This window comes from Metarhizium acridum (assembly GCF_019434415.1).
Source record: "Metarhizium acridum strain ARSEF 324 chromosome Unknown scaffold_568, whole genome shotgun sequence".
Taxonomy (NCBI): domain Eukaryota; kingdom Fungi; phylum Ascomycota; class Sordariomycetes; order Hypocreales; family Clavicipitaceae; genus Metarhizium; species Metarhizium acridum.
In genome coordinates, this window is record NW_027094041.1 from 1,058,505 (window position 1) to 1,082,818 (window position 24,314).

The 24,314-nt window shown below is 42.0% G+C and overlaps 4 protein-coding genes across 4 annotated transcripts; 1 reads left to right on the plus strand and 3 right to left on the minus strand.

Moving 5' to 3' along the window:
* Window positions 1–1,808: 1,808 nt before the first annotated feature.
* J3458_019704 (uncharacterized protein) lies at window positions 1,809–2,627 on the minus strand. The gene has a single exon (XM_007808348.2). The coding sequence runs from the start codon at window positions 2,354–2,356 to the stop codon at window positions 1,877–1,879; it is 480 nt and encodes a 159-aa protein (XP_007806539.2). The 5' UTR covers window positions 2,357–2,627; the 3' UTR covers window positions 1,809–1,876.
* Window positions 2,628–6,310: 3,683 nt separating this feature from the next.
* On the plus strand, window positions 6,311–7,445 carry J3458_019705 (uncharacterized protein; the record flags this gene model as incomplete). The annotated part of the gene is made up of 4 exons (XM_066121646.1): window positions 6,311–6,494; window positions 6,569–6,958; window positions 6,994–7,221; window positions 7,297–7,445. 4 exons carry the CDS (start codon window positions 6,311–6,313, stop codon window positions 7,443–7,445), a joined length of 951 nt encoding a protein of 316 aa, XP_065973263.1.
* Window positions 7,446–8,540: 1,095 nt separating this feature from the next.
* ARG6_3 (Protein arg-6, mitochondrial) lies at window positions 8,541–12,392 on the minus strand. Its single transcript, XM_066121647.1, has 2 exons — window positions 9,311–12,392; window positions 8,541–9,252 (listed from the first exon to the last, which is right to left on the minus strand). The coding sequence occupies exons 1-2, from the start codon at window positions 11,910–11,912 to the stop codon at window positions 9,197–9,199; spliced, it is 2,658 nt and encodes an 885-aa protein (XP_065973264.1). The 5' UTR covers window positions 11,913–12,392; the 3' UTR covers window positions 8,541–9,196.
* Window positions 12,393–13,213: 821 nt separating this feature from the next.
* Window positions 13,214–13,925, minus strand: SNC2_4 (Vesicle membrane receptor protein (v-SNARE); the record flags this gene model as incomplete). The annotated part of the gene is made up of 3 exons (XM_007808351.1): window positions 13,214–13,233; window positions 13,302–13,533; window positions 13,803–13,925. The coding sequence occupies 3 exons, from the start codon at window positions 13,923–13,925 to the stop codon at window positions 13,214–13,216; spliced, it is 375 nt and encodes a 124-aa protein (XP_007806542.1).
* Window positions 13,926–24,314: the final 10,389 nt, after the last annotated feature.

Genomic DNA, 24,314 nt, shown 5'->3' on the forward strand with positions numbered 1-24,314 from the left:
GGAGCAAGAGAGTCGGGGTCTGTTTTGTTGTTTTACACTGCGACATGCATCCCCTGGACAAGCAAGACTGATACGAGCCGTTGCGATCCAGGAGCCGAGAAACAACAATAGTGTATTTTCAGGTCCCTTTTTTTTTTTTTAATCTTTGCATGGCTGGGAGCGAGAGAATGGCTATTAGAAGCCAAGGCGTTGGTAATGGGATTGCGGCCGATTTATTAGACGGCACTGGATTTTGGATGCAAAATAACCGGCTTTTCTAGAAGCCTTGGAGGCGTTTTGATGTAAATGTGGCTGGGGAAAAATCACTTCAAGCATGTGAATGTGATGCAGGAGATAGACTACATTGTCCGCGTAATGGGATGAAATAGAGCTCCTTTCAGTATCTGGCGGTTCAGCCTGCCTATTTGCCGACGTGGCTGCTTTTGGGGTGATGCACCATCTTGACGCATGTGAGGGCACATCCAAGAGGAATCTTGTCGTCGGAGCGTGTTGACGGATGGATCCGGGGACTGGGGAGTGCTCAGGCGAACCGGGCCTTTTGCGTCCGCCGGTGGTGGATTTCATCTGCCACTGACTGATTTTGCTCCGGTGTCGTGGATAGCATGTTACAACTGGATACATGCCTTGTTGTAGAGCTGCTCAGGGGATACGTGGTTGTTGGGATGTACGCATATTCGAGGTATTTTCCCCGGCCCGAAGCAGCGGCAATGATGAACCCGGCAAGCAACCCTCGGCTCGGGCCTAGGTGTTCCAAGTCGACCAAGCTAGTTCATTGGGTGGCTTGCGAAATTCGAAAGCAAGTATTAGCATTTCAAGTGCTTGGGCAGCCGAACTGGGTCCCTTGCAGCTACCATGTGCGGCGGTAACTTAAAGACTGGCGGGATAACTCTTTGGAGTTCAAAAGTCGGACCATAACTCTTCTTTTTGAAGGGATGGAAATGGGGGAAACGCTTGCTCTTATTCTAGTAGCTACGAGTTGATCAAAACAAGGTCCCGTATACACCTTTGTTGAGAGTAAAGCAAGATTCCCTGCGATTGTGCCTGGCATCGAAAGAACCTGCTCTAATTGCGAAGTAATTATCCCCGCTTATTATTTCCGTTGGCAGTACGGATTGGATGGCAGAAGTGCATCGTGTAAATAAAACAGGAGGGGGGAAAAGAGGGCGGGAAACCAGGTCGTTCTTGTTTGTCTACTAAACTTAACTTTGAATCATTAGTAAGAATACTGGTCTTGTAGGAGGTATCACTAGTTTTTTGCCCGTGGCTAGAGGACTAGTGCCTGGAAGCTGCGGCAAATGTTTATATTGGAATATACTTGCTCTGCTAATATATACACCTTGCTTTCATCTACGACGTCTAGTCGGAAGGTGATAATTTTAGCATGACATGGGAAAAAGTACCCCAGCAGGAACAACTTGCACGCACAGACAAAGAGTTGGATACATGATTAGAAGTAGAGGTCAATGTTGAGAACTGGCACACGCCAAACAAGCTGTGAAGCATGACGAGGCATTCATGGAAAACTAACGCTAGGATAGCCAGATATGAGGAAGCTTTTAGCTATACAATGGAGAGGCGTACTCATATAAGTTGGGAGGTCTTGTGATGAATATACTTTATGGCAGGTAGGCCAACTGCCATTGTGATCCCAATATGCAGACAGGAGAAGTACAGAAGAAAGGATGGGTACAAGAGATGCGGTCTGTACACCAGGGGCTACGCGGCATATACGAAGCCGACAATGAGCACGTATTCACCAAGAACGATCACGATTCATCACAAGGCAAAGAAGCCCGAAAGTAGCGATGCAGCAATATTCATCGTAATCGCGACTACAACGCATCGGCGGCACCCAACGACGGCCCGTACTAGCACCCTACGCATTTTCCAACTCTTCAACAATCAGCTTCTTCATCCCCATCATCTTGGCCATGGCCCGGCTCGCCCTGGCCCTGTCCTCGCCCGCCAAGACGTCGGGAAGCTTCTTATATACAACCTGCCACGAGACGCCAAACTTGTCCGCCACCCACGCGCAGACCTGGGCTTCCGGATCGCCCCCCTCCTTCAACTTATCCCAGTAGTAGTCGATTTCAGCCTGATCATCGCAAATGATTTGAAACGAAATGGCCGGGCTGAACCTGAACTTGGGCCCGCCGTTGAGACCGACAAACTTGTGGCCGTTGAGCTCAAACTCGACGGCGAGGTCTCTGCCCGCGGACCGGTGCTGCTCGCTGCCCCCTTGGGGATAGACCTGCCTGGCTGTGATTTTTGAATCGGGGAAGATGGACACGTAGTATTCCGCCGCTTCCGCGGCGTTGCCGTCGAACCAGAGGCAGGTGATGAGGGGATTAGGCATGACCGCAACGAGCTTCCTTGTTGGTTCCCTCACTTGCAAGTCGTAGACCAACTTGTCGAGGGGGGTTGCAGGTCTTTCGGGATTTGGAGCTTGGCGTCAGATGGCGTGGTATTCACGGCCCCTTGACACGTCGATACGATTGTGTTTATACAGATGCAGGAAGCGATTTGTGGGACGGCATTGCATCTGATGACATTTCATCTGCCGGCAGAGGGATCAATCTGATCCGACCAAACACGCCTGGAGCCTGCAGACGCCGTGTTCTAGTTGGGATACCCTGGCGAATAGGGTCCGGATAACTCTGCCTCAAACGTCAGCCGCAAGAGGGCGAGTGGCGTTCATTCCCGATCCGAGCGGGAGCGTGACGATTTCCCCGCAATCAACTCGTCGGCGATCACCAATCTTACCGGGCGAGTTGGCGAGTTTCATGTGCGCACTGGTTACGTGGGGGTTAATTTTGGTCTTGCGGCTGCTGCCTGTTTTGATGGTTCTTGATTGCGACGAGGGATTGCTTGGCGTCATTGAGGTTCGCACCCGGATACGGAAATAGGCTGAGCATCTGGCAAATACAATAACCTCTTTTGTTTCTGTCAAGACTTACGAGCAGCTCCGGATGGGGCTTGCAGGAGATAATTGGTGCTGATTTCCCACATGCCCAATATGTCGGGCTATAAGAGAATTTTACTCTAGAATCTTGATTATCGTGACGCCAGCTCGGGAGAAGTTGGGCTTCACCAAAATGAAGCACGTACATGTGTTTGCCGACTATTGAGCTCTGATATTCTAACTACCAGGTCATCTTTCCAAATCTACGCAGAGTATGGGTGCCGGACGATGGTCATCTTACCATACGCGTTTGATTCAGTTCTCAACAGCAAAGCATGCCCAAATTAACCGTTTAGCATACAATTTATAAGCCATTGGTCTGCAACAGCACAATGCCTAAACAAGTTCCTTCAAAGGTTAGTCTTTACAGATCGTCCTTGGTCAGTTTGCACTCTAAAATATGCTCGGTGCAAGACCAGAACCCTTGGTCTCACTATTAGCTAGACATGATGCCACTTTAGACGTCAGACGTGCTCGTCACCACAGCTCGGCTACGGGCAGTCAGTATTACACCTCGTCCATAATGACGCTCGGCATAAACACCCTGAATGCTGTCTGGTCAGGCGGAAAGAAAGTAGCTGACAAGTTATCGGCCAATGCTTTGTTGCAGCCTACCAGGGCCATGATTTTCTCTCAAAGACATGAACGGTCTCGACTCGGCGAATATTGGGCATGAATTCCGCGCATACAATGTGATTGAAGATGTTGTATGTCGGCATGTCGACTCTCTGCGGCCAAGAACGAATATGGCATTTCTTGCAAGGAAAAAATTTAAGCAATCAACAAGTACGTAACAAAAGAGACAAAGGGAAATAAGGAAACGTCTTTGCAGATTGAGCGAATACGACCCTGGTGGTACTATAGAGAAGGCTCTGCTTTGAGCCCAAGGTAGATTGTGAGTGTTGTTAAGGACGAGGCTCTCAGCCCCAAATAGACGATGAAGAAGGCCAAAAGAATACTTAACATATATCTCGCCAAGGCACGTGCAAATATCGCCGTGAAACACAACCCTAGGATTGTTCAGCCAGCTTGACTATCATTTGGACCAGCTAGGTTCGATTTACAATGTAGTCGATGTTGCCTGTCTCTATCGAAAACTCGGAGGCCAAGGTACGTTTCTCCGTCTGCACTTTCAGTCGAAACGAGGGCGTCAAGTTATCTGCATCTGCGAAATACAAAAGGACCTTATATATTAAGCTTTTTTTCATAAAAGCTTAATATCGCCATCACGGAAATAGCTCAATGCAACTTGGCAACGCGCCCACTCCATGTACAACAGTCGCGACTTGAACCTGTAGATGTGAGGACAAACGTACTCTGACAAGTGCATAACGCCAAAGCCACACCGCCATCTACGAAGCTCAACTTTAACTCTCAAACTGTGCAAAGCGTCCGTCTGCTTCTGTGCCATTTTACCTCATCGAGTTGGGGTTCCGCAATGCTGGGAGCGACAATGCGTGCGCATTGGGCGCTGGTAACCATCATTGAGCTCAATTTGCGAAACAAGTCTCGTCGTACATCAGGATCATAGGGATCTTCGACAAGCCTCTCCAAGCGAGCATCAGTGGTAATTTCAACATGTCCATAACCGAAATTGGCTGGTTCCCAACTCCAAAAATCCTACCCGGTGTAAAAGGGACTCATTTCCAAAGATGATGACTGGTTGTGACGACACTTTCCAGCTTTAAGAGAGACAAGGCATAAAAGAGAGAAAGAAGGGAGTAAACCTGATATTCAACCAACTATGAAGTATATACCCGTTACTGCACGCTTAAATAGCATCGTTAATCGCTAGTTCGGTCGACCCGAGTGCCTCCCTGCTCCCATCGATTGAGGCCTCCCTCGTCGTTCAACGCCATGGCACGGGTTGAGGCCAGTGACGTGAACCACTCTCATTGTACAAACATTGCTGACATCGTCTTTAAGAAACTATTTTTGCTATTTACTAGGTTTCGCTTATTCGGCATGGATATATCATACCAGAACATTTGTTGCACACTATAGTGCTTTGGCCATCAAGTTAGTTAGGGATTATATCGCAGCAGCAAAGCTAATACGGCGACAAAACACATAGTAATGCCAAAGTGTTAACACGTTGTGAACATACAATGTAGCGCCTCTTGGTCCGACAGAAGACTGTTTTCTTTGGTAATGTATTTCGCCTCACTCTGAGGAGATGCAAGGTGGACTCGTTGACAAGGTGTAAATGTAGCAAAGTACCAAATCCCGCGCGCTCATCTGCACGGGATGCTTGTGCTACCTTTGCCGAGATGAGGCTATAGTTTCCTCCACTCTCATCTCTTTCAGCCTCTGTGCATCTGAGCCCCGTTCTCATGCGGGCAGCATCGACAGGCGGCAGGCCGGCCCTTGTTCCTTATCATGTGCAAACAAATTGCGCGAAACTCTAATATTCTGCACCAGCAATGCGTGCAGCAGGCTTGCTTACGAACTCCATGGCTCGTATCGTCTTCAAACAAGGGAGCAGGTTGCTTTTAGGTTGGCGTGAAGTCATCAGGCTGGGGTAGCGAAGTTATGACAAGCAAACACAACAGCTCTCTTGGGGACAAAAACATCGGGCCGTATGAAAAGGCAGCCTGCGGAACAACAAGTCCACTCAATAACCGTGGGATGGAGTCCTTGGAGCAGGTGGCTTTTATCCCATGGCCGGCCGAGAAAGCCAGGCCTCGCTGGATCTTTTGTCGGAGCGGCAACATGTTGCACAGGAGGAGACGACTGGCTCTCAGTTGAATGTAGGATCTTCACTAGAGCTTCCTAACAGGGCTCTTTGGCCGTCTGCGTGAAAAAGGTACTCCGTCATGCGGCTGATGTGGGACATGCTGGCTGACGCTGGAGTAGCCTTGTGTCTACCAGGTCAAGGATGGGTTTTCATGATGAGATCAAGTTTTTTGGATACGATTTACCAACGGGAGAAACTGTGCTACAATAAACGCTTGATAGCAGAGCACCGAGCTCCCTTGGTGCATGTACAGACGGAGCACCCCAGTCCAATAATAGACTCGTCACATATGGACCGCAGGAGGCCGACCAGGTTACAAAATTGCTTTCCGCGTCAGCAAATCGAGCAATTGACGGTCAAACTGGAGAGTACAGCGTCTAGCAGGGAGGGTGAGACGGCTGGTTCGCTGCAAAAGCCTCACTCGTACACACCGTCTTCCTAGTTGCAGCAGCGGAAATGGATAAATGACGGCCGCTCAGGTGAAGAAGAATGGCTTCTTACTTTCCACTACTCCGTAGCCTTATTCCATATAAAGCTACTTTTTGTCACTCTCCTGGTAAAGTTTTGCCGCCTATTTACCGTCAAATAACGGCGTGCCTAAAAGAATCACAATGAGAGCGACTCGGCCGCTAAACCCAGAAGACTATCGCATTTCAATCATTGCAGTAACTCTGATGCTTGACAATAGGCACCGTGGCCGATTTCCCACAGCAAGAGGCTACGAGTATCTGTACACACCAGGGGAGATGGGCGGGCACAATGTCATTATTGCCACGCTACCAGCAGGCGAGGACTGTGATTTGGGCTCTGCTGCCGCTCTTTCAAGACAGTCAAGACGTTTTTCCCTAACCTCTGGTTCGGCCTCCTAGTTGGAGTTGCTGCTGGCATGCCCAAACTCGGCGGTGATCAGGAGAGGGATATCCGACTTGGCGATGTGCTTGTGGCCCTACAAGACGGCAAAGTCTCAGGGCTAATCAACCTGGAATTGGGCAAATGGACTGAAAACGGATTTGTGCTCCGCCGCGGAGGCTGGATGGATACGACTCACATGCTCGTCAGGTCGGCAATTACCCAGATCAAAGCAGGAGATTTCTTTCAAGACCAGCCTTCGTTCCTGAAGCACTACCAGGAGATGATGGCCAAACTAGCCGCCCCGAGGCGTTCGACGATCCGGGCCAAGAACGGCACTTGTTATACAAAACTGACCGGTCCATGGTGGAGAGAAAGTCTCGAAAACCTGGGAAGCGTACCCGCGTATGGTATGGTACGATTGGCTCAGTCAGCTCACTGATAGAGAATGCTTCGAAGAGGGATGAGCTGAGGGATAAGCATAATCTTCTCGGTATTGAGACAGCAGCAGCCGGTGTAGTACCCAAGATCCCGGTTGGTGTCGTTCGTGGCGTTTGTGATTACGCGGACGAAGAGACGAAAGAAGCCTGGCGGCCCTACGCAGCAGCAATGGCAGCTGCCTATGCCAAGGAGATACTTCTTCAGATAGGACCCCCGGAAAGACCCAAAAGAGGTGCGTTTTGGCTTGTGAATTGCCAAAGGGAGTAGGTAGAGCATGTATTGACCTGTTTCCCATTGCAGTGTGCAGCTTGTCCTACTCAAAGAATTTGTGCTTTGCAGGACGTGAAAACACCATCGACAACATTCAACAGTGCCGACGACATGTCTGTAGTTGACGGAACACCCGATGAGCCTCGCTGCCTGCTCAGCTCCCTCCCCAAGAGCCCAAAACGGTAGAATACTCGTCACCACCCGCACGTCAACAGTCGCGAACAGCATTGCGGACCCGCAGAATGTTGTCAAATTAAAAGAAATGTCGTTCGGCGAGGGAAAACGCCATCTGGAGACGTCTCTCAGCGAGAACCACGAGCTACAAAAAGGTGACGTCGATAAAACTCTCTCTTCTCTTATGGAGAAACTCGAGCATCTCCCTCTCGCGATGGCCCAGGCGGTTAGTTAAATGAATGCAAACTGCATGTCCATCAGCGAGCATTTACGTCACCATGAGATGGAGCAGGACCATGACAACACCAGCCTGATTCACCTGCTTGGCTGACAACTGCACAATGAAACATTCCACAGCAGGAGCCAGGGGGCCATATTGACAACTTGGTGTGCGTCGTTTGCTGCAACTCGCAATACAAGTGCCGCCGCTGCCCAGCTGCTCTCTTTTCTACGGTGGACAAGTCCAAAGGAGATACCTACCTCTATTCTCCCTCTTGAACGAGGGCTCAAGAAAGCAGAGGCAATAAATTTACTCTGCTCCTACAACTTCCTGCGTCGGCGAGAGGGTGGCAAGGTTCTGGACATGCGTAGCTTGGTGCATCTTGCCCTCAGGTCCTGCTCGAAACAACTCTTCAACGAAGAGCAGACGCAAGAGACCATCTGCCACATCAACCGAGTGCTCCCAATATTCCCCAACGGGCGTGTCCAAAAGCAGGACTTGTGGCAGGCATGCCTCCCACATGCGCTCCCGCTTGGTACACGGGAGACAAAACACGACCTGGAAGCCCGTCTGGAACTATTTCGTCGCACCATGCTTACGCAGGGATCAGCGCTGGGAAACAGCTGTTACTAGGAACTCAGCAGGTGATGGGGTTTGAAAAAGAAATCTCGCCCCAGGATGACCAGAAGAGACTTCGGATACAGAGCGAGCTCGGGATATCAGGTACAGCTGAACCGGGCAGCACCAAGAGGCGATTGCTATCCTTGAAAACCTGACGTAGCTAGCCAACTAGCTAGAGTCGACGAGAATACAATGGAAATACTAGGTGACTATGTGCTTCGTACGAAACAACTTGAAAAGATAGTCATTTCAGACAGCCAAGTTAGAAAATGTCTTGCGCCGTACAAGACCTGGTAAATCCGCAGAGGAACACCCTGCCAGAAACCCACGAAATGCGTCTCAAGTCACAGCTCCAACTGGCAAAAGCATGGATGGCTCATGGACACCCTGAAGAGGCAATTGGTCTGCTCAAGCTTCTCGTAGAGGTCTGTCCACCAGCGGTCGAAAAAAAAAACAATCTAATATTCCACAGTGTTCAATTACAGCTTGCATCAGCCTACGACAAAATCGGCAAGTCCAAATACGCAAAGAAATTGGTAGAGTGTGTCGGGGCAACAATGAAGGAGGCCTTCAAAAACGCTGAGATGCCTTGGTACTAGACGGACGGTGTGTGAATGGGGGGCTGCTCTATGGGCAAAACGCAGAGGTAATGGCGATGGCATCGATGTTTTTTCCCTTCTCTGCCACACTGTACGCTCACTACTCAATATCACCATGGATGCAATAAAAGATGGCGCATGTCCAAAACAATAATACTCCTAGTGAACAGCTCAAGGCCATTCGGTACGCCATACATGACCGTTTTCCGACCTCTTAAAACGTAAAGCACGAAACAGAGGCTGCGACCCAACGGCTGAGAGACCGGCACTATAAGAAAGCCCCCCAGCACCTTGTCAACTCCTTCACCACTGACCTTGGCCATTTACATGGTAGGGATGCCCTCAAATTCGGCATACCCCAACGCAAGGTTCATGTTTTCTGCATGGCCAATATTAGCACAAGACTTCATTTGACAAGATTAGGGGGTCAAACATACGTAAACACTGCGTAGCAGCACCTTTGAGCAAGTTGTCGATGCTGGCACATACGACCACCCTTTTACCACTGCTGTGAACGGCAAATGCACCAATTTCCACGCCGTGCTTATTCATGACGTTCTTGACGAGCGGCGCCTCGCCGACAACCTTGACGAGTTTTTCACCAGCGTATCGGTCCTGGTAGATTTGGCGAATGTCACGAGAGGTCATGGTCTTGTTGAGAGGGATGTTGATAGTGTGGTGAATGCCACGGAACCAAGAGGCAACATGAGGCATAAAGGCAACCTGGGTATTGAGCTGGCTGCTTATCTCACGCTCATGTACATGGTCCGTGAGACTGTACGGCATGAGGTTATCTTTCAAAGCGACGACATCGTTCTTAGGAGACGGCCGAGATCCTGCCCCTGAGAAGCCAGACACACCAAAGATGGTGGGCTGGCCACCCAGATGATCCAGCATGGGAGCAATGCCAAGCTGAGCGGCGGTAGCGTAGCAGCCCGGGTTGGCTATACGGGTGGCCTTGTAGATTTCGGAGCGCTTAGTAAGCTCTGGCAGCCCGTAGACAAAATTGCTGTCAAACCGGTGATCGGCAGAAAGGTCAACAATGACGCTACGGTGATTGCTACCCTTGCGAGCCTCGTCAAGAGCCTCGATGTAGGGTTTGCAGACGCCATTAGGCAAAGCCAAGACCCAGCAGTCAATTTCTCCATTCTTCTCCAGCTGTCCAATATCCTCAGGACCGAGATGCTCATAGATAATCTTTCGCTTGCTGTATCCCGGGAGCTCCTGGCCTGCAAGCTCTCTTGAAGAAACGTGCCGAAGGTCCATGTAAGGATGCGTATTGAGTAAGTCAATAAGTGCTTGACCAGTATAGCCACGGGCGCCAATCAACCCGACGCGGGAGGGAACGTCGTTGGAGGCGTTCTTCTTTCCGAAGGGAGGATTGGGGTTAGTGGTGGTGACATATCCTCGTCGTTGACCGACACCCTGAAACGGACGAGCCTTGGTAGAGTAGCCGCGAGCCTGTTGGGCAACACGAGTACGACCAATGGACTCGCTAGCAGCCTGAGCAGCGCGGCGAAGACGCGACTCAAGATTGGAATGTCCAAGCATAGCACGGCCGTGAGAGATGAATTCATCATACACGGGAGCCAGCGCATCAGATCGGAGGTCGCAGCCGTAGTAGAAGAGAACGCTGCCGTTGTTATTGAAACTGCCATCAGCCTTCTCAAAAAACCAAGTGAGATTCTCGTCACTCTCGCTCACGGTCCAAACAAGGCTGGGATAGTCCTTCTTAATCGCGGAAAAGACGTTTTCGGCAACATTCGTCAACCAGCCAGACTTGGTGATGGTTAACGTAGCCAGAGTAGCCATAGGACGGTCCTTGTTAGGCGGCATGACAATGGCAAGGCATTGCATAGTGTCGTCGTAATAAGCAGTGAAGGAATTCTCTTTGAGGAAATCAATATACCGCTCAACAGTAGCCTCGGCGTCCAGACCTTCGCGATCCCGGATTAAAGACGCCTTAAGCTTTTCAAGGTCCTCAAATTCATTGATAGAAGAAACCTTTTGAATCTTATCACCGCGACGGATAAGAGTACCAGCACCAGAATCAGTAAAAAGTTCCTTTTGCATCTCGCTTGGATGGATGATGGCAACACTAGAGCTGCGTGGAAGAGTGTCTAAAAGCTCCTTAATCTCCTTAATCTTAAGACGAGTGCCGTACCGGCACCAGGGCTGAGACATGAGATAATCGAATTCTTCATCAAGGTTAATATGGGAGATCTTCTCGCCTTCGCCATCAAAGAGGCCACCCTTTTCGGAAAGATAGACAACCTTGAGAGGCTCCAGAGCACGGGCAAGGTTTGAGGTTAGGACATCTGCATTAACGTTGAGTAGTCTGCCATCCTCAGTCTCAGCCATGGAAGGTAAGACGGGAATGTACCCAGCCTCAATAGACTTTTCAATAGCCTCCTTGTTGACCTTGGTAATCTTGCCAACATACTGCCACTTTTCCTTGTCGAGATAATCCGCCATGAATACGCCACTCAATGAACGGGTGGCGACACCGAGCTCATCCAAACGATCAATGAGTCGCAAGTTTTCCTCAAGGAAGAGCTTTCTGGCGACACCAAGCGTCTTAGCATCCGTCACACGAATACCTTCCTCAAAGTGGGGTTCAACACCAGCTTCTTCTAGAAGCCGGTTCAATTGGGGCCCAGCTCCATGGACTATTACAGGATACAATCCCAATTCGTATAGAAATAGCAAGCTCCGGCAAAGCTCACTCATATGTTCTGTTAATATGGCACCGCCGACCTTGATGACGGCGAACTTCTGGGATGATACCGAAGTAAACAGCTTGAGGTACTGCTGACCCTCGCGCTTGCTGCCAATGCTGCTCACAGTCTGGGCAACAATCTCTCGTGTACGGTCTCGGGCAGGTGGTGATGCCAACGCGCTCGTGGCGGAGAGGGCTCGGCATAGGGCGACATTGGGACGTCGGATCTGTCTCGGAGCCGCGACGGACGAGGCCCCAGCTACTCGGGATATAGCTCGTCGTGAGCCTGCCCGCAAGGAGGTAGCTGTGGCAGAGAGCATCGTCCTAATTGAAGATTTGGGACGAATTGGACGACACGAGAAAACGATGGTGGCTTGCCGTGAGAGAATCTGAGATCGTTGGGGAGCGGCAGAAAAAACCAACTGTCAGCCCCGAAACCGGTCTATCGTGGGCGGTGAGAGGCTTGAGTGCAGCGTACTCGGTACCTAGCCCTTACAACTGGGTACCTGAAGGGCCGTCTTTGATTGCCAACAAGCCAAGTCAGCAAGACGTCGGGGCGGGAGGAAAGGTCCCGAGACAATTGAGGTCGAGTGCAGGAGAGCAGGGGAGCTCTGCGAAAGGGAGCAAAAATATCAGAGGGGCGGGCACCGGGAACTTGATGATATATACTCGGTAGTATGTATGCAATATGAAGATGTTCGGTCTGCCGACCCGCCTACCAGCCCGGCCGAATTGTCAGTCCTTGCCGTTTCGGCAACTGATAAAAAAGACCGCATACAACTTCCAACCTTGGTTTCGTGCAAATTACAAACCACCTAGTGTTGCGTATCTGTACTCGCACAAATGCGGCCTGAGCATGCTCACAAGACACAGATGTTTGAATGGTGACCCATCCCCTTTTCAATTTCCACCCCGCATGGTAGAGCAGTCTGGCACTCCGGTCCATCAGCTCACCATTTCAACCTTGCGTGGTTGCGTAATTGTCCGAGGTTTCATTGCGTGCCGCTTTATCCAGAGCTCGCACGTCCCCTTTTCCGGCAAGCTGTGGCCGATATCCCATTCCAGTCCAGTGCGTGAGGCTTTTCTCAGCCGGCTCGATGTCAGAGCACAACCCAAGCCCCAGTTGTCAATGCAACCTAATACTCGGCCGGCCACGACATTCCCCAGCTTTCGGCCTCGCAAGATCTCCATTATCCAATCGAACGGCGCGTCGTCACATGCAAATTCATCAGCACACAATAGGTCACAACAAAACGGCTAAAACATTTCAATTATACTGTGTGCCACGCCCAACCCTGAATCATACATATAGGCCTGGGCTGCTCTCAACTAGCTACGCCGATAGCTGGTTAACAGGCAGCCGACACTCGCAACCGGCGAGTGTCATGGCCATCTTCCAGAGACAAAGCAGAGTGGGCAGAGTGAGCCCAAAACAAACTATTCCAGCTCCAGGTGAACCAACTCCGTCGTGCTCAAACTAGATATTTGCGGTGCCGATGGCTTCATCGCCTTGTCGTCGCATGTTCCGCTGCCGTCGCACATAACTAGTTCCACTACGTTGGTATCTAGACAGTCGCTCCATTCTTGCTAGAGCCTGTACCCAAAAAGAAAAGGATCGCGATTAATGACGAGTGGCAACAACTAGAAAAATATGTTAGACAAGTGGCATGTCCCGAATTTAATGAACCCCAGGCAAAACAATCGCGTACCGGAAGGAATGATAATAACAAGCAGGAGGATAATGATGCCAACAATCAAACACATGCGCATCTTCATGTCCTTCCACCACATTTGCTTGCGAACTCTGTTGGCGCCGCGGCGGAATTGTTGGGAAGAATCCGCCAGATTGCTGGTCTTGTCTTGCAGGCCATCGAGGTTTTCGCCTCGATCCTTCATCGAGTTAATATTCTGGCCCGCGATGTCCGTCGCCTCGGCCAATTTCTATTACGGTTAAGTCAGCACTGAATGGGCTATAGTTGACAGCATTTCGCGCATTGAGCGGAAGCAGTAGTGATAGCCAGTCAAGTTTCAATTGTCACTGGCATTTCCACAAAGTGACTTTCCACGGCTTGAATAGCTTTTTGCCTTCTGGCTGGACAAACTTTGGTCTTTAAAACAGGCACAGCAGCTGGGTATGGAGAGCATTCAACAGCCTAATTTCCAGGCCGCATCAAAGCATGCCATTCGTGTCTCAATAGGGAGAAACCCACCTTGTGAATTGTTTGTATTTTATCATTTGGCAGACTGCCTGCAAAGTCGTTCCTGGTGTTGGATGGCGGCACATCCTGGGGGCTATAATGGCCACCTTGCCCATAGGACAAGTTGTTGGACATTTTGAGAAGTTTGGTGACTACAACTTCGGTCGGCGGATTGAATAGATTCGCGGCAAAGTCAAGAAACTGTGTGATCGGACAGAGGAAGAGCGCTCGAAAATTCGATGACAACGATGTTGATGGATGGGCAGCGTGAGAAGGACGATTTGGTCAAACGTGTTGGAAGGAAGGATTGACAGATGAGACTCTGAGTTGGCAGAGGAGGCAAGACTGCGCCCACCCCCCTTCTTGAGTGGCCGTCCCCTGGTTGGCTAGGCGAAGCGCCTACTGACATGCTTGGCGATTATTATGACCATGTATCACGGAGGCCACGGAGCCACTCGTTCCGGCCCTCCCTGCAAGTTGTACTCCGTATGAAGTCTGGTACTTCTACAACAGAAACTCTTTGTCACTTCGACACACGCCACTGTGTGCTTCTTGACCAGACCCTGCTCGTGTAGATTGGTGCTACGATTTCTGCTCAATACCGCAAGGAGCCCTGAATTTCGGTGCAAGCCGATCTGCCCGCATGCGTTGACGTATTATAGTAAGGCTTGTCTACGGTTATAATCTAATATCAACAGTTTTCCCGTTGTTATGATGCTGAGCCTGCGGCCTGACGTGATTATTCTGTTGTCTCCATTTTCGTCTCGTGGACAGGGCACGGGCCCACTCCGCACGGTGTACATGCAGGAGCCAGCTGAGTTTGCCACAGTGACGAATCCGCATCTGGTCATGTGTCAGATTGGTGAATGAAATCACGTGATTTTGCCCAGCCACGAGCACATTCAGAACAGTCCCTTGGAGAAAATCAAGAGGAGAGCAGCAGGGCCAGGTTGGCTGGCCTTGACGGCTCCCGATAGCTGCAATTTGTTTTGACATGTGCATCTCTAAATCCGTTCATAAAGTCGCGGGCAGCATAACTTCTTTTTTTAACCTGCGTTAGCATGTGGCGTCAGTGCAATGGCGAGTCGTGCTGATCTTGAAGATCGTCGCAGAGGTGTTTCAGCATAGGGACGGACAACCAGGGACGGATGCAGCAACTCGACGCGGAGGATAGAGCACAATTGCTGTCACATACGTACAGCCAACTCAAAGATGTGATGGCGGGCAAGCAACTACATCACTCTGATGAGATACTAGACTTCCAAGTTTACTATCTCGGTGGCGTGACGCTCTCGTACCCATCCCTAAAAGCAGCAAAGGCGGCAGCATGTCATGACAGGAATTTTAAGCCATTTAAAAGCTGGTATTTAAAAGGCACTTATTATACCCGAATTTACGTTATAAAAGTCCCTATACGCTTCTCAATTGTAAAGAGCTACGTCACACATATTATAACCAGGCCTTTATTAGGCCTAATATAAGTTATCACCAATATCACTCGAGATTACCGGCTGCTGGCAGGGGCGTTATGGATTCCGTGACCTCACTGCCGCCTTCGCTGCTTTTAGGGAAAGAACCCAGCGAAGCAGGTCCTGGAAGATCAACTTGGAGTGTATTGGCTGGCCAACAAATATTGTCAACTGGTTCCCCATGCCAGACTTAATACGTGGTTATTAGGCATGGAATGCAGAGCACCAAGGTTATGGATGCACCGTTTTGCTACCCACTCAAGCTTAATGTTGCGGCAATCCAAGTCTTAGTTAACAGCCTTTCATAATGGACCTGGTGGTGATGACACGATATAAGCGGTTGTGAGTCATGACATTACGATGACGGTCATACTAGTAGTCATTGTTTAGCATTGCCTACCAAGATACCTAGGTACTCGGGACACGACATCGAATGCGGCATCCGAAGGTTGATAAGGTTCTCCGTGCCCTGCACTCAGTTGGTTTTGATGGAATCTGGTCCACCGTCAACTATTCTAACGACTGGTCGGTTCTGCGGGGATTCCCCGCTCAATTCAGCAGCTTGGTGTTGGTAGTGTCACGATGTACAACGACACGAGTTTAGGAAGCTTGAATTGCCAAGTACCTAGGTAGGCTGGATGACCCTGACTGGTGGTCAAAATTTATTTTCTGCCCCGGTTGGTGTAAAATAGAAGAAACGACAGGATTGCGATTATGGAGAGATGCTGCAAAACAAGCTCGTATGACCTTTGATTGTGTTAAGGTGCGTTGGATGTATAGGCCCCACTGTTGCTCAGTACATCTAAGCTACCTTAAGACATCAATTGATAGCTCAAGCTTCTTAAATAGATATAAATAAAGTAGCCTTAAGTATACCTCAACTAATAGGTACTCTTATTATCCTATGATTTCTTAGTTATATAATGTACCTTCAAGTATAAGGCTTCTTATTAGCCAGAACCCCACTTCAATACATCGGACGCACCTTAACACAGTCAAAGGGATGTGTGAGAGAGAGAGGGATTTGTGTTGAAGGATGGTGGCCAGACATTAGGAGGTCCCGGTCCCAGCCCCGATGGTGACGCAGCACCGGCACCCCCGCCTGCCTGCATGACTGTGACTTATTGTCGTCAAGAACGGAGCAACTTCTCAAGTACTGTAACAGACATTAGACAGCTGGACATCAGAGGTATCGCATCGTTGCTTGAGGACCAATTGACCTAGTAAACTTTGACCTTGTCGCTAGTCAGTGCGCTCCCCGCACGGGGTCGTCAAGGAGCTATCCACCCGACAAATCTATTTTTGTTTGCAATAGGATTGACACAAAGACTGATTATTGGTTGCTGTTTGAGAAATCCCTTGTCGGGACAACAAGGGGTACATTAGTGCGGCAGAATTATCTGGTCACATCTGGACATTCTCGCCCAAAGATGACAGGTATTCCCGAGGGATCTATTTTACATGGCTGCACCCGCGCGACTGGCACATACCTTGCTTGGGTACAGTGGGTTCGCTGTACCTAGATAGGCACCTAGGCGTGAACAGTGGAGTCGCCCGGCGTCATCGGTTGTCCGCTGTGGCCTAGCTGCCAGCTGTGGCCTGTAACTACATATCCCTTTGAATGTGTTAAGGTCCATTTTTCGTACCGGGCAGGGGTTCTGGCCAATGAGAAAAACCGTGTTAAACGGTACAAAGTCTCACTAAGAAGTAATGTGATAGTGTAAGTACCAGGAATATTTAAATTTACAAAGAGCTACATCTTCCTATCGTGGCAGATATAATACCGAAGAAGTACCTGTTAGGTATCGCAGAAAAGTGGGTATAATACCTCACTTGGACCTTAACACACTCAAAGGGATCCCCTCGGTTGTGTTAAGGCTGCAAGCAGGTCACTTGGACCCACATTAATCGACTGCAGCTAGGTACCTCAAGTGACCGCTAGTCGCGTTAAGGGTGCGATGTGTGTGATGTAGCTCTTTGTAGCTCGGATGCTTGCTGGGACTTCTATCATAGTGTAATTTAGGTGTGGAATTAAGTACCCTTCATAATCCGGCTTCTAATTGGATGAAAATCCCTACCGGTACAAGCTTGCAGCCTTAACACAACCGAGGGGCTATCTGGCCAGGCTCCTGGCTCCAGATTTAATCTGACTGCTAGATGTAACGGTGGCTTAGGTTCTAAGGCACAGTAGGTCTGTTTCTTAGGAAGTAAGTCAGGTTAAATGCTATAGAGTAGCTTTTAAGTAGTATTATAATAAGGCTATTAAGAGTATAACTCTTAATAGTAAGACTATTACTTAGATTAATTAATAGAGAACTAGATTATTTAATTATAGGAATACCTTCTCCTTAAGTACTCGTTTATCTCTCTATTATAGTCCTAGATTAGATAGATTCTATTTAATTCCCCGTGTTAAATTAGGTTAATTCCCTTTAATCTATTAAGTTAAATTAAACTAATTCTATTTAATTCCCTTACGTAACCTGTGATCCTATTAGGCCCTATTCTTATTTATATGCTAGCGGCTTATAATACTAGCTAACTACTTTAGGTACTCTTAGTTCGTAATATAATACTTCTCCCCTATTAGTCTTATTCTTAAGGCTATTTCGTTTTGTTTAGTAAGTATTCTCTTTCTTTCTCTCTTTTCTCTTTTTTCTTTCTTTATTATTCTTTTTATAATGTCTTTTAATTATATTTTAAAATAATAATCTTACCTTAACTAGAAGATTAATTATAAACGTCTTTCTAAGTTTATATCTGCCTTTAACTTCGTTATACCTTTCTACGATTCGTGTTAAAAAAACAATTGAGAGTGCATTATCGCTAAAGGGAAAGATAGGTGTAGCGAATGCGCTTTACGTGGTTACACTAGCTGTAATCAGAGCATTGGAAGTAGTGTAGTTTTGTAGTTTTGTAGTTTTTGTAGTTTCGAATATAAAAAATTATATTAAATCTAATAAAATACTTATAGAATTATAAGTTTTACGAATAACTAGCATAAATCTAAAATTATAAGCTTATAATAAAAAAAGTGGGTCCTTATATACTATTATAAGCCTAAAACTTTAAAAACTACATTTTGTAGTTTTTATAGTGTAGTGTAATGTAGTAAGTTTTTAGAAAACTATATAATCTAGTTTTTAAGCTTACAAAAAGCTAAAGGGACCCACTTTTTTAAATAAGCTGATTGGCTATAATATTAGCTATTTTATGTATTTATTATTATAATTCAAGTATTTTATTAGATTTATTATTAATTATTTAAGCTTTTTTAAAAAATGAAAATGTAGTTTTCTTGTTAATGCTCTAGCTGTAATTAGAGCATTAACAAGAAAACTACATTTTTATTTTTTAAAAAAGCTTAAATAATTAATAATAAATCTAATAAAATACTTGAATTATAATAATAAATACATAAAATAGCTAATATAATAGCCAATCAGCTTATTTAAAAAAGTGGGTCCCTTTAGCTTTTTATAAGCTTAAAAACTAGATTATATAGTTTTCTAAAAACTTACTATACTATACTACACTACAAAAACTACAAAATGTAGTTTTTGAAGTTTTAGGCTTATAATAGTATATAAGGACCCACTTTTTTTATTATAAGCTTATAATTTTAGATTTATGCTAGTTATTCGTAAAACTTATAATTCTATAAGTATTTTATTAGATTTAATATAATTTTTTATATTCGAAACTACAAAAACTACAAAACTACAAAACTACACTACTTCCAATGCTCTGGCTGTAATTCAGGCGAAACGTCTTTGGATACTTATAATCGTGTCCTTCGCGAAAAGGATTATCTTAACAAAGAACGTGCTTTAGCTAAGGAGAATTTAAAGCGGGTAATAGCTTATTTATAAAGAATTTATTATTAGAAGAAATTTTTGCGATAAAAGGCTGCGAAGATAATTGCTTATAGTGTAAAGAGTCTAGACGAGTTAAAGGCCTAGAAGTGTCTAGAGTTAGAGTCTAATATACTTAATTAAACACCTAAGTTTCTAGTAAACTTAGGTTTCCCTATTTTTAATAAGTTTTTATTCTTTAATAGAATTATTTAAGTAACGTTAAGTAGTTCGTAAGATTCTTAGCTGGTTTTTAGTGTTTTTAGAGTTTAAATATCTCTTCTATTTAACGAGATAATAACGATTCTTTGTATCTTCCCGTGCTTTAAGTATTCGTTTAACTTTATATTTATTAGTATCTTTTATTATAATATTTATAGTAATTATAGATTTATCTAGTGCTTTCTCTAGTAATAATATATAAAATATAGGATAGATTCTTATTTTATTTAGTAATAATAGTTTATAGTTAGTATTTAAGATTTTCCGTTTAATAAGAAATAGTTTAATCTTCTTTTAGTTAAGTTTATTATTAGGTTATTTTATTTTAATATTTTTATAAATAAGGTATACTTTATATCTTTTCTCTAGGATTAGTGCTAGTAATCTCTTTTTATTCGCGTAGTATTTTATTTAGTTTTATAAAAATATCTATTCTTATTATAAGTGTTTCTATATTTTTATTATAATTACTACATGCGTTATAGCTACTAGCGCGTTTACATTTTATATTATATGTGTCTTAATAATAGGGTTAAATTCGTAATTTACCTTAAATAATAATATCTTTATATTATTAATCTTAGAGCTATTATAAGCCTATTATACTAGTAGTAGCTATTCTACCTAATTATTCTATTAGTAGTTAATATAGCTTTATAAATATTATTTAAGTATTTAATTTAAGATTTCTATTTATCTATTTAATTGTAAGTGAAATACCATTAATAAGCTTTATTTAATCTTTATAGTTTTTATAAGGTATTTTTAAAAGTTTAAGGTGAATAATTTATTGTAATCTAATATAAGCTTTATTAATAATCTATATTATATAATAATTGTTTTAAAGAACATATATACTAAGTCCTTAGTATTACTTAATTTCTTATATAAAATGTAATAGGCGTATTTTATAAGTTTATTTATAATAACTAAAATGCTATTATAAGCTACTCTTATTATAGGTTCTTTTAACTTTAATAGTTTAACGATAAAGTCTATTATAATAGTTTACTATACTCTTTTAGGTGGTAATATTAGTTATAATTCTTCGTATAGTACGTGTCGCGCTAATTTTGCTTTATTACACGTGTTACATTTCTTAATAACTTCTTATACTATTTTTCTGCTTTTTAGGAAGTTATATAATCTTTTTAGCCTATTAATTATTTTCCTTACACCCTAATATTCGTGTAGTAGGTACTCGTATATTTTCTTAATAAGCTATTCTTAAAGTATACTAGGAATATACTGCTATTTATTATATAAGAAGGTTTTACCTTCCTTAAATAAATGCGTTTTCGTTTTTTAATTATTTAAATAGCTGTTATTCTTAATATATAATACGATTTAATACATTTATATTTTATCTAGCTTAACTTACTATATTATATTAATTTCTTAGATGCCTAGTATAAGGTTTTTATTCTTAGTAGCGCGTAGTAAGGGTGTATTACTTACTTACTTATTCGATTTTAAGTTCTCTCTTTAGCTAAGCGCGTTTACTCTTTTATTTTTAGATTCTTTATAGTATATAATTTTAAAGTTATAATTTATAAGGGTTTTATACTATTTAATCTATCGTTTATTTAAATCCTTTATAGTTAAGAATAATATAAGATTCTTATAGTTAATATAAACCTTAATTTAATACTTTACTTTTATAAGATAATATCTTTATTCTTTAAAGCACTTAATAATAGCTATAAGTTCTTTATTATAAATCCTATAATTAAGTTTAGGTTCGTAGAGTTTCTTTAAGAAGAATATAATTAGGTGTAATCTTCCTTAATTATCTTATTATTTAAGCTATTCGCCTAGTATAAAGTTTAAGGCGTTTATTTTAAGCTTATAAGGTTTACTTTAATTAAGTGCTTTTAATATAGGTTTTAACGTAACTAAATCTTTTATCTTTTAAAATACTATAGCTTTTAGTTTATTCTATTAAAAGTTAACTTCTTTCTTTATTAGGTTTATAAGAGGTTATAAAATGTCTTTATATTCGCTTAAAAACTTATAATAAAAGTTTACGAATATTATAAATCCTTTAACTTCTTTTAAATTCTTTAATATAAGCTATTCCTTAATAGTTTTAATCTTATTTAAGCTTATTTATATTTCTTTATATGTAAGTATATACCCTAAAAAGTGTATAATATTCTAGTAGAACTAGTATTTTAAGGCTTTAACTAAGAGTTTATTATCCTATAAAGTTTATAGTACCTTATATATATATTATTTATGTTTCTTAAGAGTATTTAAGTAAATAAGAATATTATTAAGGTATATAACTATAAATACTTCTAGTTATTTTCGTAAGATTATATTAATTATTCTTTAAAAGGTTACTAGTACGTTAATAAGCCTAAAAGGTATTACTAAATATTCGTAGTATTCTTTACTAATTTAAAATGCTATTATTTACTTATAGCTTTCTTTTATTTATATAAGGTTATAGGCTTCTTTTAAGTTAAGTGTAGTAAACTATTTAGCTTTTTTAACTTTATCTTTAATTTCTATTATAAGCGGTAATAGGTATTAATTCTTAATTATAATCTTATTTAAGTATTAGTAATTAATATATAATTATAGTTTCCTATTCTTCTTTAATACCTATAGAATTAAGTATTTTACTAGAGACTTTAATAGTCTTATATATCCCTTTTATAACATGTCCTTTAAATACTCCTTAAGCGCTTTATCTTACTTAAAGTTCTAAGAATAAATCTTATTAAACGTTAATTTAATACTAGACTAGAGTTTAATCTTATAATCCTAGCGTAAATGCTCTAGTAGTCCTATTTTTAGCTCTCTACTAAATAGCTTACTATACTTTAAGTATTTCTTAGAAATCTTCGTTATCTTAGCTTTTAGCTCTTTAACGATTATATATATTCCTAGAGGCCTATTATAGTTTAAATAAGGTGCTTTTTATAGGCTACTCTTAGCTTTATAATCGTATTCTAGTAAATTCTATTAAAGTTAGCTGGTTCTTTAATTAACTCGTAAATTACTTGCTTATAACTAGGGTATCCCTAATATAATATTATGTTTTAAGATTACTATAATATTTAGTGTAACTTAGTATTTTATGCCTTATATATTAATTAAAAGCTACGTAACTTTTATATTAACTACTTCTTAGCTATACTTTATTATAGTTTCTTTTATAATTATAAGTTAATAGGGCTTATCTTTAGGTGTTTAAGGTAATTATAATTTATTAATGAGATTTAGCGAGATAAAATTTCCTTATACTTTACTATTAATTATTACCTAGATCCTTTATTTTATTATAGTTATATTAATTATAAGGTGTGCTATACTACTAATATTTATAGTATATAAAGACCTATTAGATCTTCGTTAAGAAATCGGTTTTAATTGCAATAATAGCTATTATTTCCTAATTTATTAATTCTCTTCTCTTATTATTTAGCGCGTATTTCTAAGCGTTATTATCAGCGATTATTCTTTAACGTATTATTAGAGCTTTCTTAGTAATCGCTTAATCTACTATTTATATTAATTAAACTTAAGCTAAGCGAGTTACTTGTAGTTATATAGTTCCCTTTCTCCTTATATTATAAGATTATAGCTTAGGTAATGTATACGTTATTCTTAGTATAGTATAACTTTTCGTTTAATATCTTTAAATTAGTTTATTATAATTTTAATTATATTATAAGGGTTATTCTTCTTCCCTTTTATTCTCGTAGAAACTATCCGTTACCTTACTTACTATTAAGGTACGTGTAGTAATTATTATTATAATAAAAGGTTTAATTAAGGAGTTTATATTTAATTTTAAGTTTATCTTTCTTAGTTAAATAATTTCCTTTTTCTTAGATTTATTCTAGTAAAGATTTACTTTTTAATAAGGGTATCTAGTATTTTTAAAAGTTATTAAGTATTAGTTAGGTTTTAAATTTCTAATCTTTATTTAAATTAATATTATTTATTAACGTAAGGCTTTCTTTATTACTTATTATACTAAGATTTCACGTAGGTAAGTCTTTTTAGTTTATAGTATAAAGCTTTCTACCTTTAGAAATTAGCTTTTATAGCTTTTTTAAGGCTTTACATTTATTTATAAAGTATTTAGTCTTACTATAATTATAATAAGTCTTCCCCCTTTTCTTATTTATAGCGTTAAGTTCTATAGGTTTAGCGTAGTACTTATATACTATTAATATTTAGCGTAGCTTACTATTATTAGGTTTATTAAACCTAGTATATAATTTAAATTTCCTATAACTTTTTTCGTAATATTACTTATATAAATAATTATTTGCCTTAATAATTATTTTAATAAAGTTATTAAATAACTTAAAATAATCTTTTAATAAATATTATCCTTTACTTCTTCTTTAAGTCCTTAATAAAAGACTTTTATTTTAGGTTTAGTATTTTAGTTAAGTTTTACTACGATACGTTTAAATTCCCTAATATAGTAAGCTATAAATTCGGTTTACTTAAGTTAAGTAAGTTATTATATAGCTTCTTTATACTTATTAGGGTTTTTAAATGTAATAAGAAGTTATTCTTTAAAGGTTTTATAATTAAAGAAGATATAAATAATTTCTACTCTAGCTTTAATATTATACTTAAGATATACGCGAAGAGTTAGCTTTTACTATTTTATTACTTTTTTAGTTAAAAGGTTATTAATATAAAGAATTTATAACTTAAGTGTTATATAGATTTTTTCGTTAACTTATAGGTAAGCTTAGGCTTATATAAGAAAGTTTCTTATATTACTCTTATAACTATTATATAATTTAAGCTTAAGGAATTTTAATATATTATTATTATTAATAGAGAATATAGGTGTAAGATTTTAAACTACTATAAGTTTCTCTTCTTATACCTTAAGTTTTTCATAGAGATTATTTTATTAGTTAAAAAGCTATTAATTCTACTTTTTAAGCTTAATAATCTTATTATAAAGGTACTTTATTATCTCTCTAGGGTTAATAGTC